At 43.2% G+C, this 22,524-nt stretch overlaps 2 protein-coding genes across 2 annotated transcripts; both read left to right on the forward strand.

Annotated features, from left to right (window-relative positions):
- Positions 1 to 60: 60 nt before the first annotated feature.
- On the forward strand, positions 61 to 2,253 carry LOC139567503 (uncharacterized). The gene is made up of 2 exons (XM_071388822.1): positions 61 to 198; positions 1,286 to 2,253. The coding sequence occupies exon 2, from the start codon at positions 1,294 to 1,296 to the stop codon at positions 2,050 to 2,052; it is 759 nt and encodes a 252-aa protein (XP_071244923.1). The 5' UTR covers positions 61 to 198; positions 1,286 to 1,293; the 3' UTR covers positions 2,053 to 2,253.
- Positions 2,254 to 5,332: 3,079 nt separating this feature from the next.
- On the forward strand, positions 5,333 to 21,686 carry LOC139541197 (protocadherin Fat 4). The gene is made up of 30 exons (XM_071345587.1): positions 5,333 to 5,348; positions 7,029 to 7,094; positions 7,402 to 7,565; positions 7,826 to 7,870; positions 8,001 to 8,090; positions 8,228 to 8,317; positions 8,807 to 8,914; positions 9,011 to 9,124; positions 9,232 to 9,325; positions 10,696 to 10,808; positions 11,023 to 11,196; positions 11,434 to 11,562; positions 11,829 to 11,984; positions 12,140 to 12,320; positions 13,086 to 13,219; positions 13,308 to 14,255; positions 16,681 to 16,806; positions 17,246 to 17,491; positions 17,775 to 17,873; positions 18,068 to 18,240; positions 18,456 to 18,607; positions 18,750 to 19,057; positions 19,207 to 19,317; positions 19,414 to 19,605; positions 19,703 to 19,797; positions 19,923 to 20,084; positions 20,404 to 20,592; positions 20,781 to 20,858; positions 21,037 to 21,076; positions 21,162 to 21,686. The coding sequence occupies exons 1-30, from the start codon at positions 5,333 to 5,335 to the stop codon at positions 21,252 to 21,254; spliced, it is 4,686 nt and encodes a 1,561-aa protein (XP_071201688.1). The 3' UTR covers positions 21,255 to 21,686.
- Positions 21,687 to 22,524: the final 838 nt, after the last annotated feature.

A 22,524-nucleotide genomic window follows, 5' to 3' on the forward strand; every position in this document is an offset into this window, starting at 1 on the left:
ATGTTGACATGCAAAAAATGTGGTACTTTCGGTTTCATTTCCTAAATTCCAGCCTCCCAGCCCAAGCCCTACCCGGATAATACCTGTAAAACACTCACTAGGACACAGCATACGCACAGAAAGAAAGCAGCAAGAACAGATCTACTTCATAAATAACCAGCAAGAAAGCCGCAAGAACAGATCTACTTCATAAATAAGGTACAGGGCAAGTGTGTGTGTGTGAGTGTGAGAGATAGAGAGCGCACGGTACGTGCCCGTGCGCGTGTGTGTGTGTTCATGGCAACATAGTAAAGGGTATCCCAGGTTGTTTTCTCCATTTGGCATCGTATCTGTAACATCAAACACCTATTATTGTATAGTTTGTAAATTACAGTATCAGCCAGTACTAATAATATTTTTTTTAATTGACAAAATATTTTTGAGTGTTTAAATATTAACAAGGTTCACAAGTTACTGACCTCAACTTCCTCAACTCAGATCATATACTATGAAGTTTGAGAGCAGCATTACATGCAGAATGAGGTTAGAATAGGTTGAGGTTAGAATAGGTTGAGCTTTGTGGCTCAGAGAATGAGGATGGTAGAGTTAGGTTGTGGCAGGATCAGGAAACAAAGGTATTTGGCTTCAGTCCACTCAATCCAGTAGGGCACAACGTTGTGGAACTCTCACATAGAAATACATACAAAAGTATAGGACACCCCTTCAAATTAGTCGATTTGCCTATTTCAGCCAAACCCGCTGCTGACAAGTGTATACAATCGAGCACACCGCCATGCATTCTCCATAGACAAACATTGGCAGTAGAATGGCCTTACTGAAGAGCTCAGTGACGTTCAACGTGGCACCGTCATATGATGCCACCTTTCCAACAAGTCAGTTCGTCAACTTTCTTCCCTGCTAGAGCTGCCCCGGTCAACTGTAAGTGCTGTTATTGTGAAGTGGAAACTTCTAGGACCAAAAATGGCTCAGCTGAGAAGTGGTAGGCCACACAAGCTCACAGATCGGGACCACCGAGTGCTGAAGCGCGTAAAAATCATCTGTCCTCGGTTGCAACACTCACTACCGAGTTCCAAACTGCATCTGGAAATAACATCAGTACAATAAGGGTGGGACCTACTCCATATTTAATACCCATGAAATTGGAATGAGATGTTCGACGAGCAGGTGTCCACATACTTTTTGTCATGTAGTGTAGCTATATTGTGTATGACAGGCATGTCATGTAGTTGTAGGGTAAACATTTTGTTTTCCTCTCTCCTCTCTCTCTTTCCTCCAATCTCTTCAGGTGTAACGATGGCTAACATTAAAACATTAAATGAAATTGGACACCTCAACTCGTCTGGCTTTGGTAGGCCTTGGCCCAGGCATGGGCTTTACCTGCTCCACTGGTTCTCCCATAACTACGTCATATTCGACAACAATGGTGACCTGCTGGCGCTGTACAACCCCAAAAGGAAGGAGTTCGGCTTCCATCACTTCGATAACCGACTCGAGTGTGACGGTAACTGTTATCAACTGCTCCCCAACCAGAACTTTCCGTACTATGAGGTGGGCAACCTGAATACCCCAGGGGCAGGTGACCTGCCACCGTACGTTAGGCAGAACTACAAAGGACACCATGATGACAGCAATATGGACCGTATCATCATCAGTCTTCACCCCAGATTGGTGTTGGAAAAAGTCTATGTGACCCAACACGAGGATGTGAGTACCTTTGATCGCCAGAACACCTATCGGATCAGTAGGGGTTTGGTCAGGCTCATCCGTAATCTGGAACTGGAGGAGCTGCTAAAGCAAGCTGGGTACCCCATAACCATTATGTTAGTCAAATCAGTCAAGCGGCAAGAGACTCCAGCTCGAAGCCACACCACCGTTTGTCAACCAGCTGTCAGCCAACCTGACTGGGTCAACATCAAGAGGCCCTCTGCTGTGAGTCCCAGGCCAACACCATCAAGGGAGTCTGTGATTGACATGCCACATGATTTAATGCTTCGTGAGAGCAAAATAAATAATGTGTCTCGGCGGGAGAGGCGATGCTGTGTCATTCTGTAGACTGGGCCAAAGAGAGTCAAAAGGGTTCATCTTACAGGACGAATGGGGGGAAAAACGTGGACAAAATGTATTACAGTGCTCCTGTAAGTAGGTCTACAGTGCAACACTATTATAATTACTCAGTCACTTTTAACCCTAAGTCACTTTTTAAACAATTATTTAGAATAAAGTCATTTTTTAATTAAAAATAATTTATTTCAACATACAATCACTTCTTAATATGTGTAGATTTCTTATAGATTATAATCAACCTCTATACTTCTAGAGAAAACTACAATACAGCCCAATGGCAGCCCAGTTACCTGGTTTGGAACAGAATACAGAACCTGTTCCAGGTTTGGAACAGAATACAGAACCTGTTCCAGGTTTGGAACAGAATACAGAACCTGTTCCAGGTTTGGAACAGAATACAGAACCTGGTCCAGGTTTGGAACAGAATACAGAACTGCAGATTGCCCTTTAATAATCGTAATTCTCTTTCACTAATGCAACTGTACATAATGGATTTTCTGTAAAAACCAAGGCCAATAGTTTATCATTTCACAGTGTTGTAACAGCTCTGTTCTAATTGGTTAAACAGCTTCTTGTTTAGATTCAACTGACTACGGGCTCTATTCAATTCGTATTGTGGATGTTCAGCGTTACAGCGTGATAGAAATATTCCGGCAAATTTCAGTGGCGACTGTGCAGTCACGGTAAACGCTGCATATGTCGTCTCAATGGGAAATTACCTTTACATTTCTGTCTCGCAATCTGTAACGCTTCAGCGACACAGTTTGAATAAAGCCCTACAGTAAATTGTTTCCGATAAAAAGTGGGAAAAAGTACGACCATCTTTAACCACAAACCGATACCACACCTTATAGTTAAAACGTTTGTGAAATTAGAAAGAGATGAGTAAAGTGGTTTTACAAGCGGGTAACTGGTATAAACTGGTATAAACTGTCAAAGTAGACTCATTATGAAGCGTTCATTCAGAATGTGAATTTGTTATAAATCATAAACTGTTGATAAAAGGGAATAAGTCAACATTTGTGCATTAGCGATCAAAGAAAGCATACATTAAATCAACCCATCTATTTCCCACTCTTTATTCTCTATTTGCTTTAAGATTGCACTGAGATTGACCAATCAGAATATACTGTAGTTCATTGATTATGCTTGTGTTATAGTTCCCAGGTGTGGGACGCTATTGGCAGATATGTACCCCTAGAACAGGATTAATGAAGAGAAAGAGAGAATTAGCTTCTTTAACTTGGTTTCTGTTCCAATGTATTTATTAAAGTTTCTCATATTCAAAATGTATGTTTTATTCAAAATCATCTCATTACAATGTATATTGTAGAAAATGACCCGTTCACATTCATTTAAATAGATTCACACATTTATTCTCATATCAATTGAAATCCCTTTTTCTCAAGCAGTAGTTTATAACTACTGTGTATCTTTGTGTGTGTCACACCAGCTGTGATTTAGGTCAAAGTTCACTGATTACAGTCAAAGATGGTCTATTTATAGACGGTTTACACTATACACTCTGTTACAGTGTCATAAAGGTGGTCAGTCTCGATTTCTCAAATCACATTGTTTCATAATAACCTCATCTCCCACTCAGTTTTTATTGAATATATAGTTTAATGTCACCACAAACGGGACTAGAAACGTGTACAGTAACAGCCAACTGGCCATTTCATCTGAGGTGAGGGTATTAAAGCATTATTTCCCTGCAGCATACATATGTTTTTATTGAATTGAAATGCACTAGATATTTTACGAGACAGACATACAGTTCAACCTCAGCTCAAATCCTAGGTATGGGTCTGACCATTATCTCAATATCGGTAAGCTTAGTGATAAGGCTGAGGTGTGTTTGACAGGCAATGTACCAGTTACAGGAAGTCTTCATTGGCACACCATGTTACCATGGAGCTGTCAAGCTTGGGAGTCCATTCTGGATAAACTTTCATCCAGATCAATTTATATGATTTTTGGCATTGATATGTTGGTGGCGGGAAGGCTGAAACCACACTCATTGAACCTCTTAAGGATCCGCCCCTTTTTTTCAATTTTCGCCTAAAATGACATGACCAAATCGAACTGCCTGTAGCTCAGGTCCTGAAGCAAGGATATGCATATTCTTGGTACCATTTGAAAGGAAACACTGAAGTTTGGGGAAATGTGAAAGGAATGTAGGAGAATAACACAATAGATCTGGTAAAAAATACAAAGAAAAAAACAACCGTTCTTTTGTATTTTTTTTGTACCATCATCTTTGAAATTCAAGAGAAAGGTCATAATGTATTATTCCAGCCCAGGCGCAATTTAGATTTTGGCCACAAGATGGCAGCAGCGTATGTGCAACGTTTTAGACTGATCAAATGAACCATTGAATATGTTTAACATATTGTATCAAGACTGCCCAAATGTGCCTAATTTGTTTATTAATCATTTTTCATGTTCAAAATTGTGCACTCTCATCAAACAATAGCATGGTATTCTTTCACTGTAATAGCTAAGCTTTCTGCCAATATCAGATATGTTTATGTCCTGGGAAATGTTATTGTTACTTACAACCTCATGCTAATCGCATTAGCCTACGTTAGCTCAACCGTCCTGTGGACGGGACACCGATCCCGAAGAAGTTTAAAACTATAAAGCACTCCCTTTCCTCTTACAAGGAAATGAAACTTAGACTTCATACTATAACGTAGTGCCCTACCGATGTAGGATCTTAATTTGATCACTCTTTTGTTGCTGATAATTATCCTGCACAGCAGGGAATGCAAACTTGAAGTGTCTTTGGCTTCTAAAGTTTGTCATTTGGACATTGATTTCAGGATTTATTTGCCCTGACGAAAAATGTATCAACCCCTAAAAAAAATCCCTTAATTATAATCCACATCATAATTCAACTTTCCTGATGCTGTAGGATTATTTTCCTGCTGTAGCAAATTGGCTCAAATTAAGATTCTACATCTGTATGTGGCTGTTACAATGAATGCGCAACACATTCCATGGTGTTGTCAGTGCCCCTTGGACCTGTTTATATCCCTGTAGTCAGGCAGTAACACTTAATGGCAAGTCATAAATACATTGTAGGGTAAATAAAGTGTGGCCATTTCAATATTCCCTTTATTCAGGAAATCCGTCGGTCAAGCAGGTGCTGTGGACGGTACTGTAGCGCTGGGTAGAAAAGTAGGGACAATCACCATCCAATATGGGGGCTATACGTTTTATGTGGATGTTACTCCTCTCAGGCTCTCTATGTGTTCATGTTGTCATGGGCATCCCCATCAGTGAGTAAAGTTTGTTTTTGGCTACATTTTGAAGATTGGTATGACATCAATACGGTACATGGTTTGGGGAATACTGTATACAGTAGATTAATAGAAAACGGTTAAGATCAATTAGAAATGTTAAATCGGTAATTGATTTGCCTTTGTATTTTGCTAAATGTATGCTCTTATATTATTTTACACATAAGCTATTTATTAGATCATTATTATTATGTATTTTTGACACTTAATTTAGACGTTAGTAAACAGAGGGGGAGACAGGCAAGTTGGAGTAACAGTAGGAAGGGTAAATGCGGGGAATGAACCGGTAGGGAGCGGCTTATATGTGTCTGGATCCGGGAGCGTTCCCATTAGACCATGACGCATAGATTTTTGTTACCTAATTACAGTGGCGATTTTAGCATGTCAATCTTGGTAGGGCAGCGTCCCCCCCCCCACGACACAACACTAAACAATTTTGTCCTCAAACTTTGTCATCAAAGTCTGGCATTCTCTGGATTTATGGTGCTTTCAAGACAACTGGGAACTCGGGAAAAAACAAGGTTGAATCATGACGTCAGTGATCTTCAGGTTGGATTTTTAGAAAGAGGCCTGAGTTCCCGACATGGAATTCCGAATTGAATGACCGTTAAAAACGTATTTTCCCAGTAGGAGCTCGTTTTGTCCCAAGGTCCCAGTTGTCTTGAACTCACTGAAGTCTGAGATTTCCGAGTTTCCAGTTGTTTTGAACATGGCAGAGGTCATGCTGGATTGACAGCATAGACACTGTTTTCAACCTTTTCTGGCCCATGGTGTTGAATGTTTATCCTTTTAAGCTTGGAAAAGAGACCCTTAAACCCAGACTTGGACCACACACCCACTCCACTGAATAGCAGGCTAGTGATTGCTTTACAACGCTTGCAGTTCGCTACTGATTTCTTCCAAACCACTCATTGTTGAATTTGCGATTTCCAACTTGTTGTGTAATGTTTATGTCCAATGGCCGATGAGCACCGATACATTTTATCTATAATTTCTCTTCATATGACAAGGATTGAAAAGGATTTGCCAGTAGATTGTCGACGTGATTCATGATGACTGCTTGTCTAGTTTGCTAGCTAAGATTTTGAAAGTATGATGTTGACATGATCAGTCCCATCAAATCTATGGTAGATATAATGTGATTTTATCTGTGGCCAATGACCTTGAGACTTCTTGGATGGGCACTTCTAATGTAACTCTATGGCAGCACCCAAGGCGGTTGAATTTTTGAGCTCTCCCCGTAGATTTTGCAGGGATATAGTGTCCCCATGAGTGACAGAACACCGAGCCAATCACGGCGTAACTAGAGAACATTACCAACCCCTACGATTCGTATTTTCAGCTGGCTGCTCCATCACCACAGAAAGCACTGGGCTAGGCTGAAACACTTGCAATAAGGAGCTGCCTTATTCAAGGAAAGCAAAAAAGAGACCGTGTTTGTATGCGGCTCAATGATTTTAAAATATTTTTTTAACATTGTTTGCAAACTGATATGTGACACGTACTAATGGCAAAATAGCATGCAAAACAGGCAATACAGGAGATATTGACACAACTCAAATAGAATTCACCAGAATTCTGATTAGAGATTGTCATTTGCTATTCCATGATGCTAAAGATCCACATAAACAATACCATTTCCCTAATGTTTATTTCTAGGTACATCAGTGAACTGTGCTGAAGGGTCAGACCTGACACTGGGAACTGTGGATGAGGACTATGAGGGTAATCAATGCAGTCATTCATTACAGTCATCCATGCCATATCCATTCAAGTATTATATTTGTTCATGAGTCACCAAACCAATTTGTCTTACAGGTATTTCTGTTAATAAACGATTACACAGGAAAAGAGAGATTGCTGGATGAGGGGAGAAAATTAGATTTATAGAATGGGTTCAGTCTTTTTTGTAACAACCTTTGTTACAATATATTGACTGTAACAGGTGGAAACATTCAACAACATTCAATAGAAATTGCTGGTACTATACATCACCAAAATGAATATTTGCCTCCCCCTGATGCTACAACAGGGGAAGTGGAAGTCCTCAACGGGATCCCCGTGGGTAATACCGTGATGCTTGTGGCGTATGCCTTTCCAGAACACATCAATTTTCTCGAGTTAGTTTACACTCCTGGGAGTACAACTGCAACAGTCCGTACCAAGATGGCGCTGGATGCAGATCTGTTACCACAGGTGAGATGGTTATGGTGGCTCTACAACGTCTAGCTCTGGTCCAGGGTGTTGGTGCGCGTGCCTCTGCTAAACTCCTACAGTAGAGGAATGCGCAGTAGCGCTCTGGATCAGAGCTATACAACGTCATTCATGGTCTAGTATGGTTCACTTTAGGTTTTAGCTTTTTTTATTGACAAAATGGGCGAAAGCTAATTCCTGATGATCATGCTGCAAAGGGTTTTGAACTTTACAATTATCCCCCCCCCCCCTCTCTCTTGTAGGTTGGCGGGCAACTTTGGTATTCTGTTATGTGTGTGAATGGTGCGGTAAGTAAAATTGAAAGATTCTAAACTACAATGGGTAGTATGTATGCTGTATATGATGGATTGTAACAATATATTGTAATGTATGAGAAGTGCATTTTGTTGACATAAGAAACTGTTATTACCTCTTCAGCTAGAAAATAAACGAAAACTTATCGTCACCGACCTAAATGACAACGCTCCAATATTTGAGCAAAAGGTGTACACGAAAACGATATCTGAGGTAAAGGCTACATCAGTCAACAGAAGATGAGTTGGCAAAAACATAATACTCCTGTCTTACACCTTGCAATACAATGGAGAGTATGAGCCCCTACGGGTTGTTTACGTGGTTAACCACCATGTGTTTTGTCTCTCCAGATTCAGGCAGTGAATACTGAGGTGATCAGAGTGAAAGCAGTGGATGCCGATATCAGCATAAACAACAACAGAATTACATACCGCATATTGGTGAGTCACACATGGGCCTGTATTCACCAAGAGTCTCAGAGCAGGAGTGCTGATATAGGATCAGTTAAGTCTTTTAGATAATAATAAATAAGAAGGGAGACCTGATCCTAGATCAGCAGTCCTACTCTGAGACGCCTGATACATTCAGGTCCTGGTCTATACTTTTTATAAGTGTAACAGCAGTGGTTCTATGACCACACTTGAGCTACATTAGCTCCCTTAGCTTAGAGGGACGGACAGGAGACCCGGGTTCGAATCCTTTCGGTCACAAGTTAGTCACAGCGAAGTGATCAATATGTCACATTCACCAAAGTAAACAGCTAGTCTAAACTGTACATACAACTGTCTTACAAAAATATATACAGCTACAATGTAGGTCTATAATCTATAACAGATATTGGATAACCCAATGGAAATTATGACTGAATAGATTTCTGATTCTTCCTCTGATACTGTTCCACAATGATTTGGTCTTCCACCTTATTTAAGGACCCAGCACCCGCTGAATTTGAGGTCCGCAACGATGGGGCTGTACTGCTGAAGAGACCTCTGAACTACAACCTCGCCAAAAACTACAAATTCACAGTTGAGGCGCGGGTAGGTTATCTCACCATATCACACCCAACCACATTGGTCCATAAATGGATATCCATGTTAATCTATTAATAACGCTTCTGGGATCCTTCCTTTTAGGATAATGGTGATCTCTTCGACACAGCAGACGTTCATCTTGAGATTACGGACTTTGATAATCTGAATCCCCATTTCAATCACAGCCTTTACCAGGCTACCATACAAGAAGACCAAGTGAGTGTCATCATACCCATCAGACTACAAAATGTCATATAAGTATCCTTAAAGCTACTGTGTTGCTATGGTTGTGATGTCTATTTAATACATCATCTCCTCTTTAGACAGGGCCTTTCCTCACCATCCAGCCAGAGGGCATAAAAGCACAAGATGGAGACACTGGCATTAATGTGGCTATAGTCTACAGCATCAGTTCAGGTAATCTACTTGAGGCTTTTACCACAGGCTTGGACTACAACTCCCATCAGTCTTAGGGGGAAAAAATGATATGAAACAAGTACACTATATATACAAAAGTATGTGGACACCCATTCAAATTAGTCGATTCGCCTATTTCAGCCATACCCGTCGCTGACAGGTGTATAAACTCAATCACACAGCCATGCAATCTCCACAGACAAACATTGCCAGTAGAATGGCCTCACTGAAGAGCTCAGTGACTTACAACGTGGCACCCTCATAGGATGCCACCTTTCCAACAAGACAGTTCGTCCAGTTTCTGCCCTGCTACTGTAGAGCTGCCCCAGTCAACTGTAAGTGCTGTTATTGTGAAGTGGAAACATCTAGGAGCAACAACGGCTCAGGCGCAAAGTGGTAGGCCACACAAGCTCACAGAGCGGGATTGCCGAGTACTGAAGCACGTAAAAATCATCTGTCGGTTTCAACACTCCCTACCGAGTTCCAAACTGCCTCTGAAAGCAACGTCAGCACAAGAACTGTTCGTTGGGAGCTTCATGAAATGGGTTTCCATGGCCAAGCAGCCGCACACAAGCCTAAGATCACCATGCACAATGCCAAGCGTCGGCTGGAGTGGTGTAATGCTCCCCTCCATTGCATTCTGGAGCAGTGGAAACTCGTTCTCTGTGTAATGAATCACGCTTCACCATCGGGCAAATTGGACAAATCTGGGTTTGGCGGATGCCAGGACAACGCTACCTGCCTCAATGCATAGTGCCAACTGTAAAGTTTGGTGGAGAAGAAATAAATGGTCTGAGGCGGTTTGGGCTAGGCCCCTTAGTTCCAGTGAAGGGAAACGCTACAGCATACAATTACATTTTAGACGATTCTGTGCTTCCAACTTTGTGGCAACAATTTGGGGAAGGCCCTTTCCTGTTTCAGCATGACAATGCTCCCGTGCACAAAGTGAGGTGCATACAGAAATGGTTTGTCGATATCGGTGTGGAAGAACTTGACTGGTCTGCACAGAGCCCTGACTTCAACCCCATTGAACACTTTTGGGTTGAATTGAAAACGCAGACTGCGAGCCAGGCCCAACCTCACTAATGCTCTTGCGGCTGAATGGAAGCATGTCCCCGCAGCAATGTTCCAACATCTAGTGGAAAGCCTTCCCAGAAGAGGCTTTCCACCCAGAAGGTGGTTATATTAATGCCCATTATTTTGTAATGAGATGTTCGACGAGCAAGTGTCCACATACATTTGGTCATGGAGTGCATCTTTGCATATGGAAACCATCAGAATATCATATTTGCATGAAAACGTATGTATGAGGCAATTGTTTTGGTTCTGTTCACATTGTGGTGGAATGTTGTTGTGTGACTTTACCTCAGTATCGCCAAGCAAGTATCGCAGTAACTTCAACATCGACACAAACAGTGGAGTCATCTCTGTGGTGACTGGGCTGGACAGAGAGGAGATACCTACAGTCACTGTCAATATCAAGGTATTGGGAATTGTAGCTATAGCATTCTAGCGTTTTACGACTACTCTAAATAAGTAAAACCGTACTTCTCTCAGTTCATTCTCACTGTAGATTTATTCACAATCACAAGTGCATTAAGACAGTTAAGATGGTATGGGCATTAGGAGGGCTGGTTACCGTTGTATACATCCCAAGTTATGGATGTCAAATATCAACATCTATCACTTCCTTCCAGGCATCTCAGCAGGATGACAGCCTAAAGACCGCTGACGCGTTGGTGTCTGTTACAATCGAGGACGTCAATGACAACGCTCCAGAGTTTGACAAAGCTAGCTACTCTGTCGCAATATTGGAGAACTCTCAAAAAGACACAGTTGTTTTCAGAGTCACAATCACTGACCTGGACAAGGTAGGTACAGTGGCTTAGAGGTTCATTGCACATAAAACAAATGGGTGATGGATTTACACAAAAAGAGATGTATTTCACTACTCGAGCAAGGATGCGATGTCAATAAGTGCATATATCAAAACAGTTTACACGTTTGTATCTTGAGTTGTCTGTTTCGACAGGAGCCAAATCATTTGTCACGCAAAAACTTAATTTCCCCCCCCAATTGGACATTAAACTATTTTGTCTTTGTCCCAGGGTGGATTTGTGGGAACGTTGCAGATCCTTCCGGAGTCTGTACCTTTCTCTATACTCTTGGATGGAACTGTCATAGTGAAGAGTTCAGCTGACCTGGACAGGGAGACTGTTGGAAACTTCATCTTTCAGGTCAGACACTCTGAAACATAACAGTACTCAGACCTACAACTTTGATACATTTAGCAGCAGACATAATCACAATAGTTAAAACATCAGCAAGATACCTGTAAATATGTCTAAAAAGGTGCAAACTCCAGGTCTGATGGCACTTGGCAGTGCCCTGTACCATCTAATAAAACATGTCTTATCAAGAAGTCTGTCACAATGGGAAGTGCACACGTCAGTTGGTATGCTGTTGAACACCTTTCCATGTCTTCCCTACATCCAATATGAAGATTGAAGCACGGGAAAACGACCCGCCTAACCACGTTGTGTTGGCTGATGTGAACGTCACCCTTCTAGATGAGAATGACAACAGTCCTCAATTTAAGAGCTCCAGGTACGAGGGCAAGGTCTTCAAGAACCAAACGGTGGGGATGTTGGTTACCCAGGTGAGATGGTGTCTAACCTTGAACCTCAATTCGTCACTGTGTTTGTTAAAGTGTTTCGTCAGAGCCATTTACAATGTGGGAGACGCATGATAGCCATAGTAACACGATTGTAAAAAGAAAACGATGGCTTTGTCACCACACCGTGTGATTGGTAGGTTGAAGCAGCGGACCTGGATGCGGGTGCTAATGGACAGGTCAAGTACTCAATAGAGTTTGGGAACCTGGAAGGATATTTCTCCATCGATGAAAACACAGGCGAGATAAAGCTGGAAAAGAACATTCCTCTGGAGGAGAACACGGTCCTTCGGTTCCCTCTCTATGTGGCAGCAAGAGACGGTGAGTCTAGGTACAATCTCTGTATAGAGAACTTGAAGCTAGTGTCATGTAAACAATTTTGTCGAGCGCATTGTAGCGCGGAATTAATCTGAACGTAAAGTTGAGGAGGTATGTGAAAGAACACAAGCAACTCGAGCAAACATACCATAGACTAGTAACCATATATATACACTGTAGACTAAAGTAATATGAGAGGAATAGTGTATATCTACAGGAGGCTAGTCAATCAACAGCTGGAGATTTTATTTATTTATTTATATTGGTATCCAATTGCTAGTAATTACTATCTTGTCTCATCGCTACAACTCCCGTATGGGTTCGGGAGAGACGAAGGTCGAAAGCCATGCTTCCTCCGAAACACAACCAAGCCGCACTGCTTCTTAACACAGCGCGCCTCCAACCCGGAAGCCAGCCGCACCAATGTGTCGGAGGAAACACTGTGCACCTGGCTCCCTTGGTTAGCGCGCACTGCGCCCGGCCCGCCACAGGAGTCGCTGGTGCGCAATGAGACAAGGATATCCCTACCGGCCAAACCCTCCCTAACCCGGACGACGCTAGGCCAATTGTGCGTCGCCCCACGGACCTCCCGGTCGCGGCCGGCTGCGACAGAGCCTGGGCGCGAACCCAGAGTCTCTGGTGGCGCAGCTAGCGCTGCGATGCGATGCAGTGCCCTAGACCACTGCGCCACCCGGGAGGCCCTCAACAGCTGGAGATTTGGTTATGCAAATTGCAGCACAAAGTGACTGTTCTCCTCCTGTCCTGTAGGTGGCGTAATATCTCGTTCCTCCTCGGTGCTAGTGGAGATCCAGGCACCTGGAGATTCCAAACCCCAGTTCCTCTTGAACACTTACCGTGGGAGGATAGAGGAAGAGACAGATCCAGGGACGGTGATTGTCAAGGTGAACTTCCCCAGAACCACTAAATTCTACATCATCTGAAAAAAACAACCAGATCGATCCTATAACATTTTTGTCACCCCCTATATAGGTGACATTCCTAGCAGTAACAACAGTAGATCCCGTGACGCTTCAGGTCCTGACAGACGCCGACAAGTTCGCCGTTGACTCCAAAGGCGTTTTCACCTCTAAGGTCAAACTGGACTATGAGACCCAAAATAACTACTCAGTCCAGATCTCAATCTCGGATGGCACCAGTAGCGATGAGGCAACCGTTGTGGTGGAAGTGATTGACATCAACGACAACAGCCCCGTGTTTGGCGCCAGCTCTGTGACACAACTGGTCCCGGAGGATACGGAGGTAGGGGCCAACCTCACTGCCATGACCGCCACGGACAAGGACAACGGCTTCAACAGGGAGCTCCGCTATGCCCTCCGGGGAGGCGGGGGAAAGTTCGCTATCGATCCCAAAATAGGGATGGTGTCCCTGGCTGGGGCGCTGGACAGAGAGACCAAAGCAGAGTTCAGCCTGGAGGTGGTGGCTCAGGACCAAGGTCGTCCAGCTCTCTCCGCAACCGCCACCCTGCTCATTCAAGTATCTGACATCAACGACAATGTTCCAAGTTTCTCCAAGACGGAATATGAGGTTGAGGTCTTGGAAACAGAGTCTGTGGGAACGACACTGGTCACCCTAGAAGCGGTGGATCTTGACGAAGGCACAAACGGTACAGTGACCTATAGTATATTTCAGCAAGACCCTCCCTCGACCGTGGCGTTCTTCCAGTTGGACTCTTCCACTGGGGAACTGCGGCTGGCTCAGGCCTTGGACTATGGAGCAGTGAAGGTGTACAACCTAATGGTACAGGCCGCAGATGGGGGGACCCCGTCCCTCGTTGGGAATGGATCAGTGGTGGTGAGGGTGAAAGATGTGAACAACAACCCGCCTCAGTTCAGCGCAGAGCGCTACGATGTCGCCGTCTCTGAGAACCTGGCCAGCGGAGCGGCTATCGTGACCCTGGAGGTCACCGACGAGGATGAGGTCAGAGAAATGAGACTGTCATTATCATCATGAGATCGATTATATTTCGTTATGATATAAACAATATCTATAACATTACCATCTACATTGAGATCAGTGATGTATCTGCACGAAATGAAAAATATTGACTACGGTATATCGATTACGGTATAACAATGACGATATATCAACTACTATATATATATATATATATATATCAATGACAATATATACAGTACAAGTCAAAATTTTGGACACACCTGCTTATTCAAGGGTTTACTTACTTACTGACTTTATTGTCACATGGGGAAATTTTGTTGCAGTGTCATGCACACATTGAAAGTGGCATTTAAATACAAAACAAAATGGACAATACAACTTTCATACCAATAAAACATTTAAAAAATAAAACATTTTTAAAATAAAATAAGAATACTGAGTCGATAGGGACATTAGCCCGAGCTATTTAGGAGGGATATCACACCTGGCACAAATGATTGTCTGGTTCTGTTTTTCCTGCTGAGGGGTGCCCTATACCTGCGCCCAGAGGGGAGTATTTCAAAGTCCGGGTACAGGGGTTGGCTTGGGTCTAAAATGATTTTCTGAGGCTTGCGGAGTACCCTGTTTTTCTTAATTTTATTATTTTCTGCATTGTATAATAATAGTGAAGACATAAAAACTATGAAATGACACATATGGAATCATGTAGGAACCAAAAAAGTGTTAAACAAATCAAAATATATTTTATATTTGAGATTCTTCAAAGTAGCCACCCTTTGCCTTGATGACAGCTTTGCACATTCTTGGCATTCTCTCAACCAGCTTCATCTGGAATGCTTTTCCAACAGTCTTGAAGGAGTTCCCACATGTGCTGAGCACTTGTTGGCTGCTTTTCCTTCAATCTGTGGTCCTACTCATCCCAAGCCATCTCATGGGGTGGCAGGTAGCCTAGTGGTTAGAGCATTGGACTAGAAACCGAAAGGTTGCAAGATCGAATCCCCGAGCTGACAAGGTAAAAATCTGTTGTTCTGCCCACTGTTCCTAGGCCGTCATTGTAAACAATAATTTGTTCTTAACTGACTTGCCTAGTTAAATAAAGGTTAAATTTTAAAAATTGGGTTGAGGTCGGGTGATTGTGGAGGCCAGGTTCTGATGAGGCACTCCATCACTGTCCTTCTTGGTCAAATAGTCCGTACACAGCCTGGAGGTGTGTTGGGTCATTGTCCTGTTGAAAAACAAATAATAATCCCACTAAGCACAAACCAGATGTTTATAATCGCTACAGAATGCTGTGGTAGCCATACTAGTTATTAAGTGTGCCTTGAATTCTAAATAAATCACAGACACTGTCAGCAGGAAAGCACCATCACACCTCCTCCTCCATGCTCCACAGTGGGATCCACACATGCAGAGATCATCCTTTCCCCTCCTCTGCATCTCACAAAGACACGGTGGTTGGAACCAAAAATCTCAAATTTGGACTCATCTGACCAAATGACAGATTTCCACCGGTCTAATGTCCATTGCTCATGTTTCTTGGACCATTGGTGTCCTTTAGTAGTGGTTTCTTTGCAGCAATTCGACAATGAAGGCCTGATACACGCAGTCTCCTCTGAACAGTTGAGATGTGTCTGTTACTTGAACTCTGTGAAGCATTTATTTGGGCTGCAATCTGAGGTGCAGTTAACTCTAATGAACTTATCCTCTGCAGCAGAGGTAACTCTGGGTCTTCCATTCCTGTGGCGGTCCTCATGAGAGCCAGTTTCATCATAGCATTTGATGTTTTTTGAGACTGCACTTGAAGAAACTTTAAAAGTTCTTGAAATTTTCCAGATTGACTGACCGTCATGTCTTAAAGTAATGATAGCTTGTCATTTCTCTTTGCTTATTTGAGCTGTTCTTGCCATAATATGGACCTGGTCTTTTACCAAATAGGGCTATCTGCTGTATACCACCCCTACCTTGTCACAACACAACTGATTGCCTCAAACGCATTAGGAAGGAAATAAATTCCACAAATGAACTTTTAACAAGGCACACCTGTTAATTGAAATGCATTCCAGGTGACTACCTCATGAAGCTGGTTGACAGAATGCCAAGAGTGTGCAAAACTGTCATCAAGGCAAAGGGTGGATACTTTGAAGAATCTCAAATATATTTAGATTTGTTTAAAAATGTTTTGCTTACTACATGAGGTGTTATTTCATAGTTTGTCTTAACTATTATTCTTCAATGTAGAAAATAGTAAAAATACCGAAAAACCCTGGAATGAGAAGGTGTGTCCAAACTTTTGACTGGTACTGTATATCGATGACAATATATAATGGTGTATTTCATGACGATATCAACAATCTGAAAATATTTCAATACATCCATCCCACGAATACATTTATGACTGACGTTGGAATGATAAACTGACGCCATTATCTCTATGTTTTCCTTTTAGGGTGGATTCTCGAAAGGTCACTTCATATTTACCAGTGATATCTTCAACATAAACAAACAAGGTGTTGTGTCCCTGAAGAATGATGTCACCTTGGACAGAGAGACAAAGGACAACTACATTTTACAGGTATACTACGTCATGTCAATCTACATGTGCTTTCGCTGCATTTCTCATAAGGTCTACACCCAAATATAGGCCCCAATAGCAGTTGGGTGTACTTCCATAAATGTAATCTATGTAGAGGGGGGAAACTTTTTCATATCTTAACGATGGGCAAGGACGCAACTGGAGAACAATCTATCTCTTCCTATCACCCGGACCTCAACCCCACCGAGACACCAAAGTGAACATTGTCTTTGCTCGTGTTGTTAAGTCATATAGGTGATAAAAATGTACGATGTGGATAGGCAAATGCAGGCTGATAATTTCACATAAGACGCTCAGCGAGACCATGACGGTCAACAATGTCAACAAAGTCACATGTTAAGGTCTGTCAACTACGTCACGTGTTAAGGTCTGTCAACTACGTCACGTGTTAAGATCTTAACCCTCTCACTGTGTTCAGGTGGTGGCGGTGGACGAAGATGGCCTGAACGCCACAGCCCAGCTCAACATCACCGTTCTGGACTACAATGACAACACACCCCAGTTCCCTACTCTTCCAGACCCCATCCCTTTCCCTGAGGGGGAGTACTCTGAAAAGTCTCCAGGAGAGGTGTACCATATCCTTGCCACAGACTCAGATCTCGGCTCCAACGGAGAAGTCACCATCTCCATCTCCTCATCTGCCACGCTATTTCGCTTCAGAGAGGTGAGTCCGACCAAATAATGAAGCTTCTGGTGAACCTTCTTTACATAATACATTTTGTTAGATGTGAATTTGGATCTAGGGTACCAGGTTCGTTTACTGAGGTGTCGATCATTTTGATTAAGAAATGACAAAACACCACAAAAAAAGCAGACGCTTTTGATGACCTCATCATTGGCAAACCATGTTTCTTCTCAGGACATTTCATCTCAGCATACTCGCTTAATCATGAGCAATATTGTTAGGGTAACACTGTGTATTTACACTAGTGTGTCTTGTGCTGAAGGATGGGATGCTACTGGTTGTGGGTCCTCTGGATCGGGAGACCAAGGACATCTATGAGCTGGTCATTGTGGCCACTGACAAGGGGACACCACAGAGACAGGTACTATATACAAAACACAGTGGCCAAATTTATAGAGTCCCTTCACCCTGAAATCAGTACGACGTTACCATAGCAGTACCATATCATAACACAACACTATACACCACAATACCATAACACAAAATATCAAAGTTCTGTGCAGCCTACCTTCTTACACAAAGTTGGTTTCAACGATTCCAACCCCGCTTCGCCAGAACATGACCAGCATCAGAGTGAGCGTGACGGATGTTAATGACAACACGCCGGTGTTCAGTGCCAGTACGTACACTAAGAGCATCCTGGTGAAGGACGCCAAGGTGGGGGACGCGCTGTTGACCCTCTCTGCCACAGACAAGGACATGGGCCTGAACGCACTCATCACCTACAGGTTAGCCATGCACTGCTGTCAAAACTTACACACACACACACCTCTTTTGTGCTTTCTACTCCCAGTCGTAGAGCCGATACTGTAGAGATGAGTTTCAAGTCCAAAGTCCAAATTAAGGAATAAAATCAGCCTAAATGGATCCTTAACGATATTGAAGAAATGTGTCTGTTTCTACACCGGGTTATGCGTCAAATGCTCCTCCTCTGGCTATCTAGTTTCTCCTCAGGCGCCTCCCCTCGCTTGGCGCTGAATGGTAGCACAGGAGAGGTGACTGTGGCCTCTGACCTTTCTGATGTCACGGAGGACACACTGCTTGAACTCACTGCAATGGCAAAGGACAGCGGGATGCCTCCTCTGAACTCCACAGGTCAGGGATTGAGCATCGCAAGTGGACTTGTGTTTGTCTGTGTGTTTTTGTAACGTTGAGTTCGAGTGTATTATTTCGTATGTTAGTCTGAATAATGATGGATACTAAATATGTGTGTGTTTTCTCTCTTTTCCCCTCATAGTCAATGTCCAGGTCTTCCTGATGACTGTCAGCCTTGGAGTGGACGTGGCCTTTGAGAGCTCCTCCTACAACTTCAGCGTTCCGGAGAACGAACCAAAAGGGAGACTCGTGGGGACAGTGAAGGCATCACCAGGGAGCCCCGTGTTTGTGGTTACTTATGTCCTGACCACGCACATGGACCTGTTCTCAGTCGATGCCCTGGGAGCCCTCACCACCAAAGAGCCGCTGGACAAAGAGACTGAGGAGTGGTACATCCTGGAGGTGGAGGCAGTGGACTCCAGGACTCCCGCTACTTCTGCCGTCGCAATGGTATGACCCATCCTGGTACCTGGCGACCAGATTTAGAGGAAGTTCTAGAGGTGTTGCTTAGCTGAAAATATCTCATCATATGGGGGAACAGATTTCGAATCACAAGTAGTCTTTCGTCCCTCACTCTTTTCCCTCACTCTTCCTCTCAGGTCAGGGTACAGGTGGAAGATGTGAACGAGGCCCCAGAGTTCAAGGAAGAGACTTATGAAGCCAAGATCTTCAGCATTGCCCCATACAAATACCCTGTGGTCCAAGTTCAGGTAAGGGATGCAAAAGTGAACAGCGGGATAACCCCTACCTCAAGTTCTCATCCAGCTCCTCCATCCTGACCCCCCACTCTTCGCCCCTCTCCCCAGGCCACAGACCCAGACAGTGGTGACAGCGGGCGTCTGGACTACAGTCTGACGGAGTCCAGCTCGTCTTTCGACGTGGACCGTTCCACGGGCCAGGTGTACGTGGTGTCAGCGGTGGGATTAGAAGGAAAGACGACCGCCATCCTGGTGAAGGCCACAGATCCTAAAGGACTCCATGCTACAACCAGGGTGCAGGTGAGTGGTGACAACAGTGTACTGTACATATGGTAACACACATGACTTAACTCACTTGCAACAGTAGTTACAGTATGCTGCTCTATTCTGCCCCCAGGTGGACGTGCAGGGAAGTGCCAGTAATGATGTCGTAGTCATCTCCCTCAACCAGGCCACCAATGTTGTGGAGAAGAAGGTCCCAGAGATGGAAGAGTAAGATATTAGAACTGATGTTTTGTACCACACAAAAGTGTGGGGCTGTTAGACGGGGTCCTTTTGCCCACTTTCAATACTCTATCGCTCTTCCTCCGTCTTTCTCATATGTCTCTCGCTCTTAGGTCTTTAGGGCGAGTTCTGGGCTGGACCGTGAAGGTGATAGAGATTTCCAGCACCAGCAGAGGAGCTGTTGCGTCCCGGGAATCTGGGGGCGCCGCCAAGACGTACGTCAGCATCATTGCCATGGGAAGCGGGGAAGTCATCCCTGCCAAAGACGTCAAAAAGTAAGACCAATGTGTTGTCGAAAATCACTTCATCCACAACAAAGTAGGCCATCCTATAATGAGAAAATCAAAGCCATTGTTGATTAAAGGGTGGTGGGTCTGGGGTTGGTCTCATTAAGGGATTTTTTGTGGAACATTCTTTAGTAGTTGACATAGACATACAATGACTGGACGCAACATTGCCTCCACAATTTTCTATTCGGCACGATGAACATCCATGTCTGTTCTACACGATACAAATATATCTGAAAAATCTGTAATGTGACGTTGCATTCTCGAGAATAAGCCCCTAACGGCCGTTCTCTGATGTCACCCACAGCAAGCTGCAGAGCGAGGCGGGCACGGTGAAGGCAGAGCTCGAGAAGGTGTTTGGGGCGGGGCTGGAGCATGTGGTGGAGGAGGAGTCAGCCGACCCTGCCTCTGACCAGGTCATAGTAATCGTCCTGGGCGTCCTGTTCGGCCTGAGCCTGCTGGGATTGGTGGCGATGGTGACGTTCACCGTTATCAAGTGAGTAGCTTATTCATGTTTGCTTAGTGTTTGTTATTAACATTAAGTTAAGACACCATGACTTATGATAATGAATCTAGCCCTTGCCACTAGCCATATTTGCAATTATGACCCCCTTATCCCCAAAATTACTCTGATACAAATTATTCTAGGCTAACCATTGTTTCAACATCTCCATTTATTTTCAGGTTCAGAAGGATGAAAGAACCCATAGAGGACTCCTATAGGGAAAGCTTTGACATTGATAGGCAAAATGAAGCTTACGCGTAAAGTACTGTTGTTTGAATATGCAATACATATGACGTCTTAACTTTTGATTCATTTGAGACTGATTAAATGATGATGGGATGCAATTGAACGAGTAATATTTCAAATCAATAGTTTCTCATTTTTTAAACAGCTACTATGCGAGTTCTTTCTCATCCGCCTTTTCTTCTGCTTTAGAAATAACGATATGAAGGCATCCGCAACAGGCTCAGAACAGGTAAGAACCCAGGCCAACCACAGGCCGTTCAAATATACAGTGCGATTGTTGGTCAAGGGCGATGATCCATGCTGTTGTTTTTTAGGGGCAAAGGTCATGGAGAAAGAGTAAGACTTCCCAGGAGGCAGACCCGGAGTGTGACAGACAAGATGGTGACAGCCACAACTCTTCTCTTTGAGTCCCACTGACAACTAAACACAAATAAAGCACACACAATGAATGTGCACCAGAGCAGTGAGACGGATGGAGCAACACTGCAATGAAGGAATGATTCGTTTGCTCTGACTTATTGGTTGGCTATTGCACTAATGCTTTGACCGTCAATTGCTGGCTACAGTCTATGCTGCACTCATATTAGGAGCATTTCTCTGTAAAACAAACAAAGACCTTTGGCCAATAAATGTAAAAAATAAATAAAAATAAAATAAAAGGCTATGATATGAATATGAACATTTTAGCACTAAGAATAGCACTTACTATGAATTATTTTATATGCTAATATATTGTTTCTGAGTGCTAATGATGGTATGTATTTCCTCTGTCACCAAACATACCTGAACCAACTTTTCACTGCATTTAGGTTTAACTAATAAAAAAGACATACCCTGGATAGAAAGTGTCTTATTTTTACTAACATTTCGCTATGCTAATGCTTAGACTCAAACCTTTAGAAATGGCTCGAGCTTGAGACAACAGACTCATGTTCATTATGCACCAAACGGAAGAAAACAGATTGAAACGGGACTACCTGGACTTGTCCAATAAGACTCATTTTAGTTTTTTGTTGGATGCTCTAATGAACACTACCCAGATGTCAGCAAAAGGATCAGGACGATTAATGGATCAATATATTATTTTGTAGCCCCTAAATCTGTGCTATTGTACCATTACTATTGTAGGTCTGATGGATAGTGGGGTGTTTCCAAATACTTGTCCTGAAGGCAAGGGCGTAACTTTTTGTTGGAAATTGGAGGGGGTCAGGGTCAACACCCATCTAGGGGGGGTCCGGGGACATGCCCACCCAAAGGATTGTTTTTAAAAAATGGCTGTGAAATGATTGTTTCTGGTCAATATTTAAGGGAAAATACATAAACTGCCCTGATAATTTCTTCAATATACCCCAATCACAACTGACACACCAATATTTTTCTATATTACTTTAAACTGTCTTCTTACTCTTAACAGTAAATCACCACCACACCACTTCTTTAACTACATTTAAATGTAAAATCTATTCTATTTGTGTTCCCTTCACCACGCTTGGCTAGTACTTGAATAATTTCTTATACCCAGTGCTTAACTTGGACTGAAATAGGTGCCGGTACTCATTTTTTCAAGCTAATATTCTATAAGAGGAACAGGAGCTCAAGCAGTGTAAGGTGTGTGAGGTGCCGGTACTCAGCTCCGGTGAGATCCTGCCCAAGTCAAGCACTACTTATAGCCAATTA

This window comes from Salvelinus alpinus, chromosome 2, assembly GCF_045679555.1.
Source record: "Salvelinus alpinus chromosome 2, SLU_Salpinus.1, whole genome shotgun sequence".
Classification (NCBI taxonomy): Eukaryota; Metazoa; Chordata; class Actinopteri; order Salmoniformes; family Salmonidae; genus Salvelinus; species Salvelinus alpinus.

Excerpts from the sequence above, each read along its gene's own strand:
- LOC139567503 (XM_071388822.1), top strand. The coding sequence starts at position 1,294 with ATGGCTAACATTAAAACATTAAATGAAATTGGACACCTCAACTCGTCT.
- LOC139541197 (XM_071345587.1), top strand. Across the intron at positions 13,220-13,307 it reads CAGGGACGGTGATTGTCAAG|GTGACATTCCTAGCAGTAAC; the intron begins GTGAACTTCCCC and ends CCCCCTATATAG. Across the intron at positions 19,798-19,922 it reads AAGGTCCCAGAGATGGAAGA|GTCTTTAGGGCGAGTTCTGG; the intron begins GTAAGATATTAG and ends TCTCGCTCTTAG.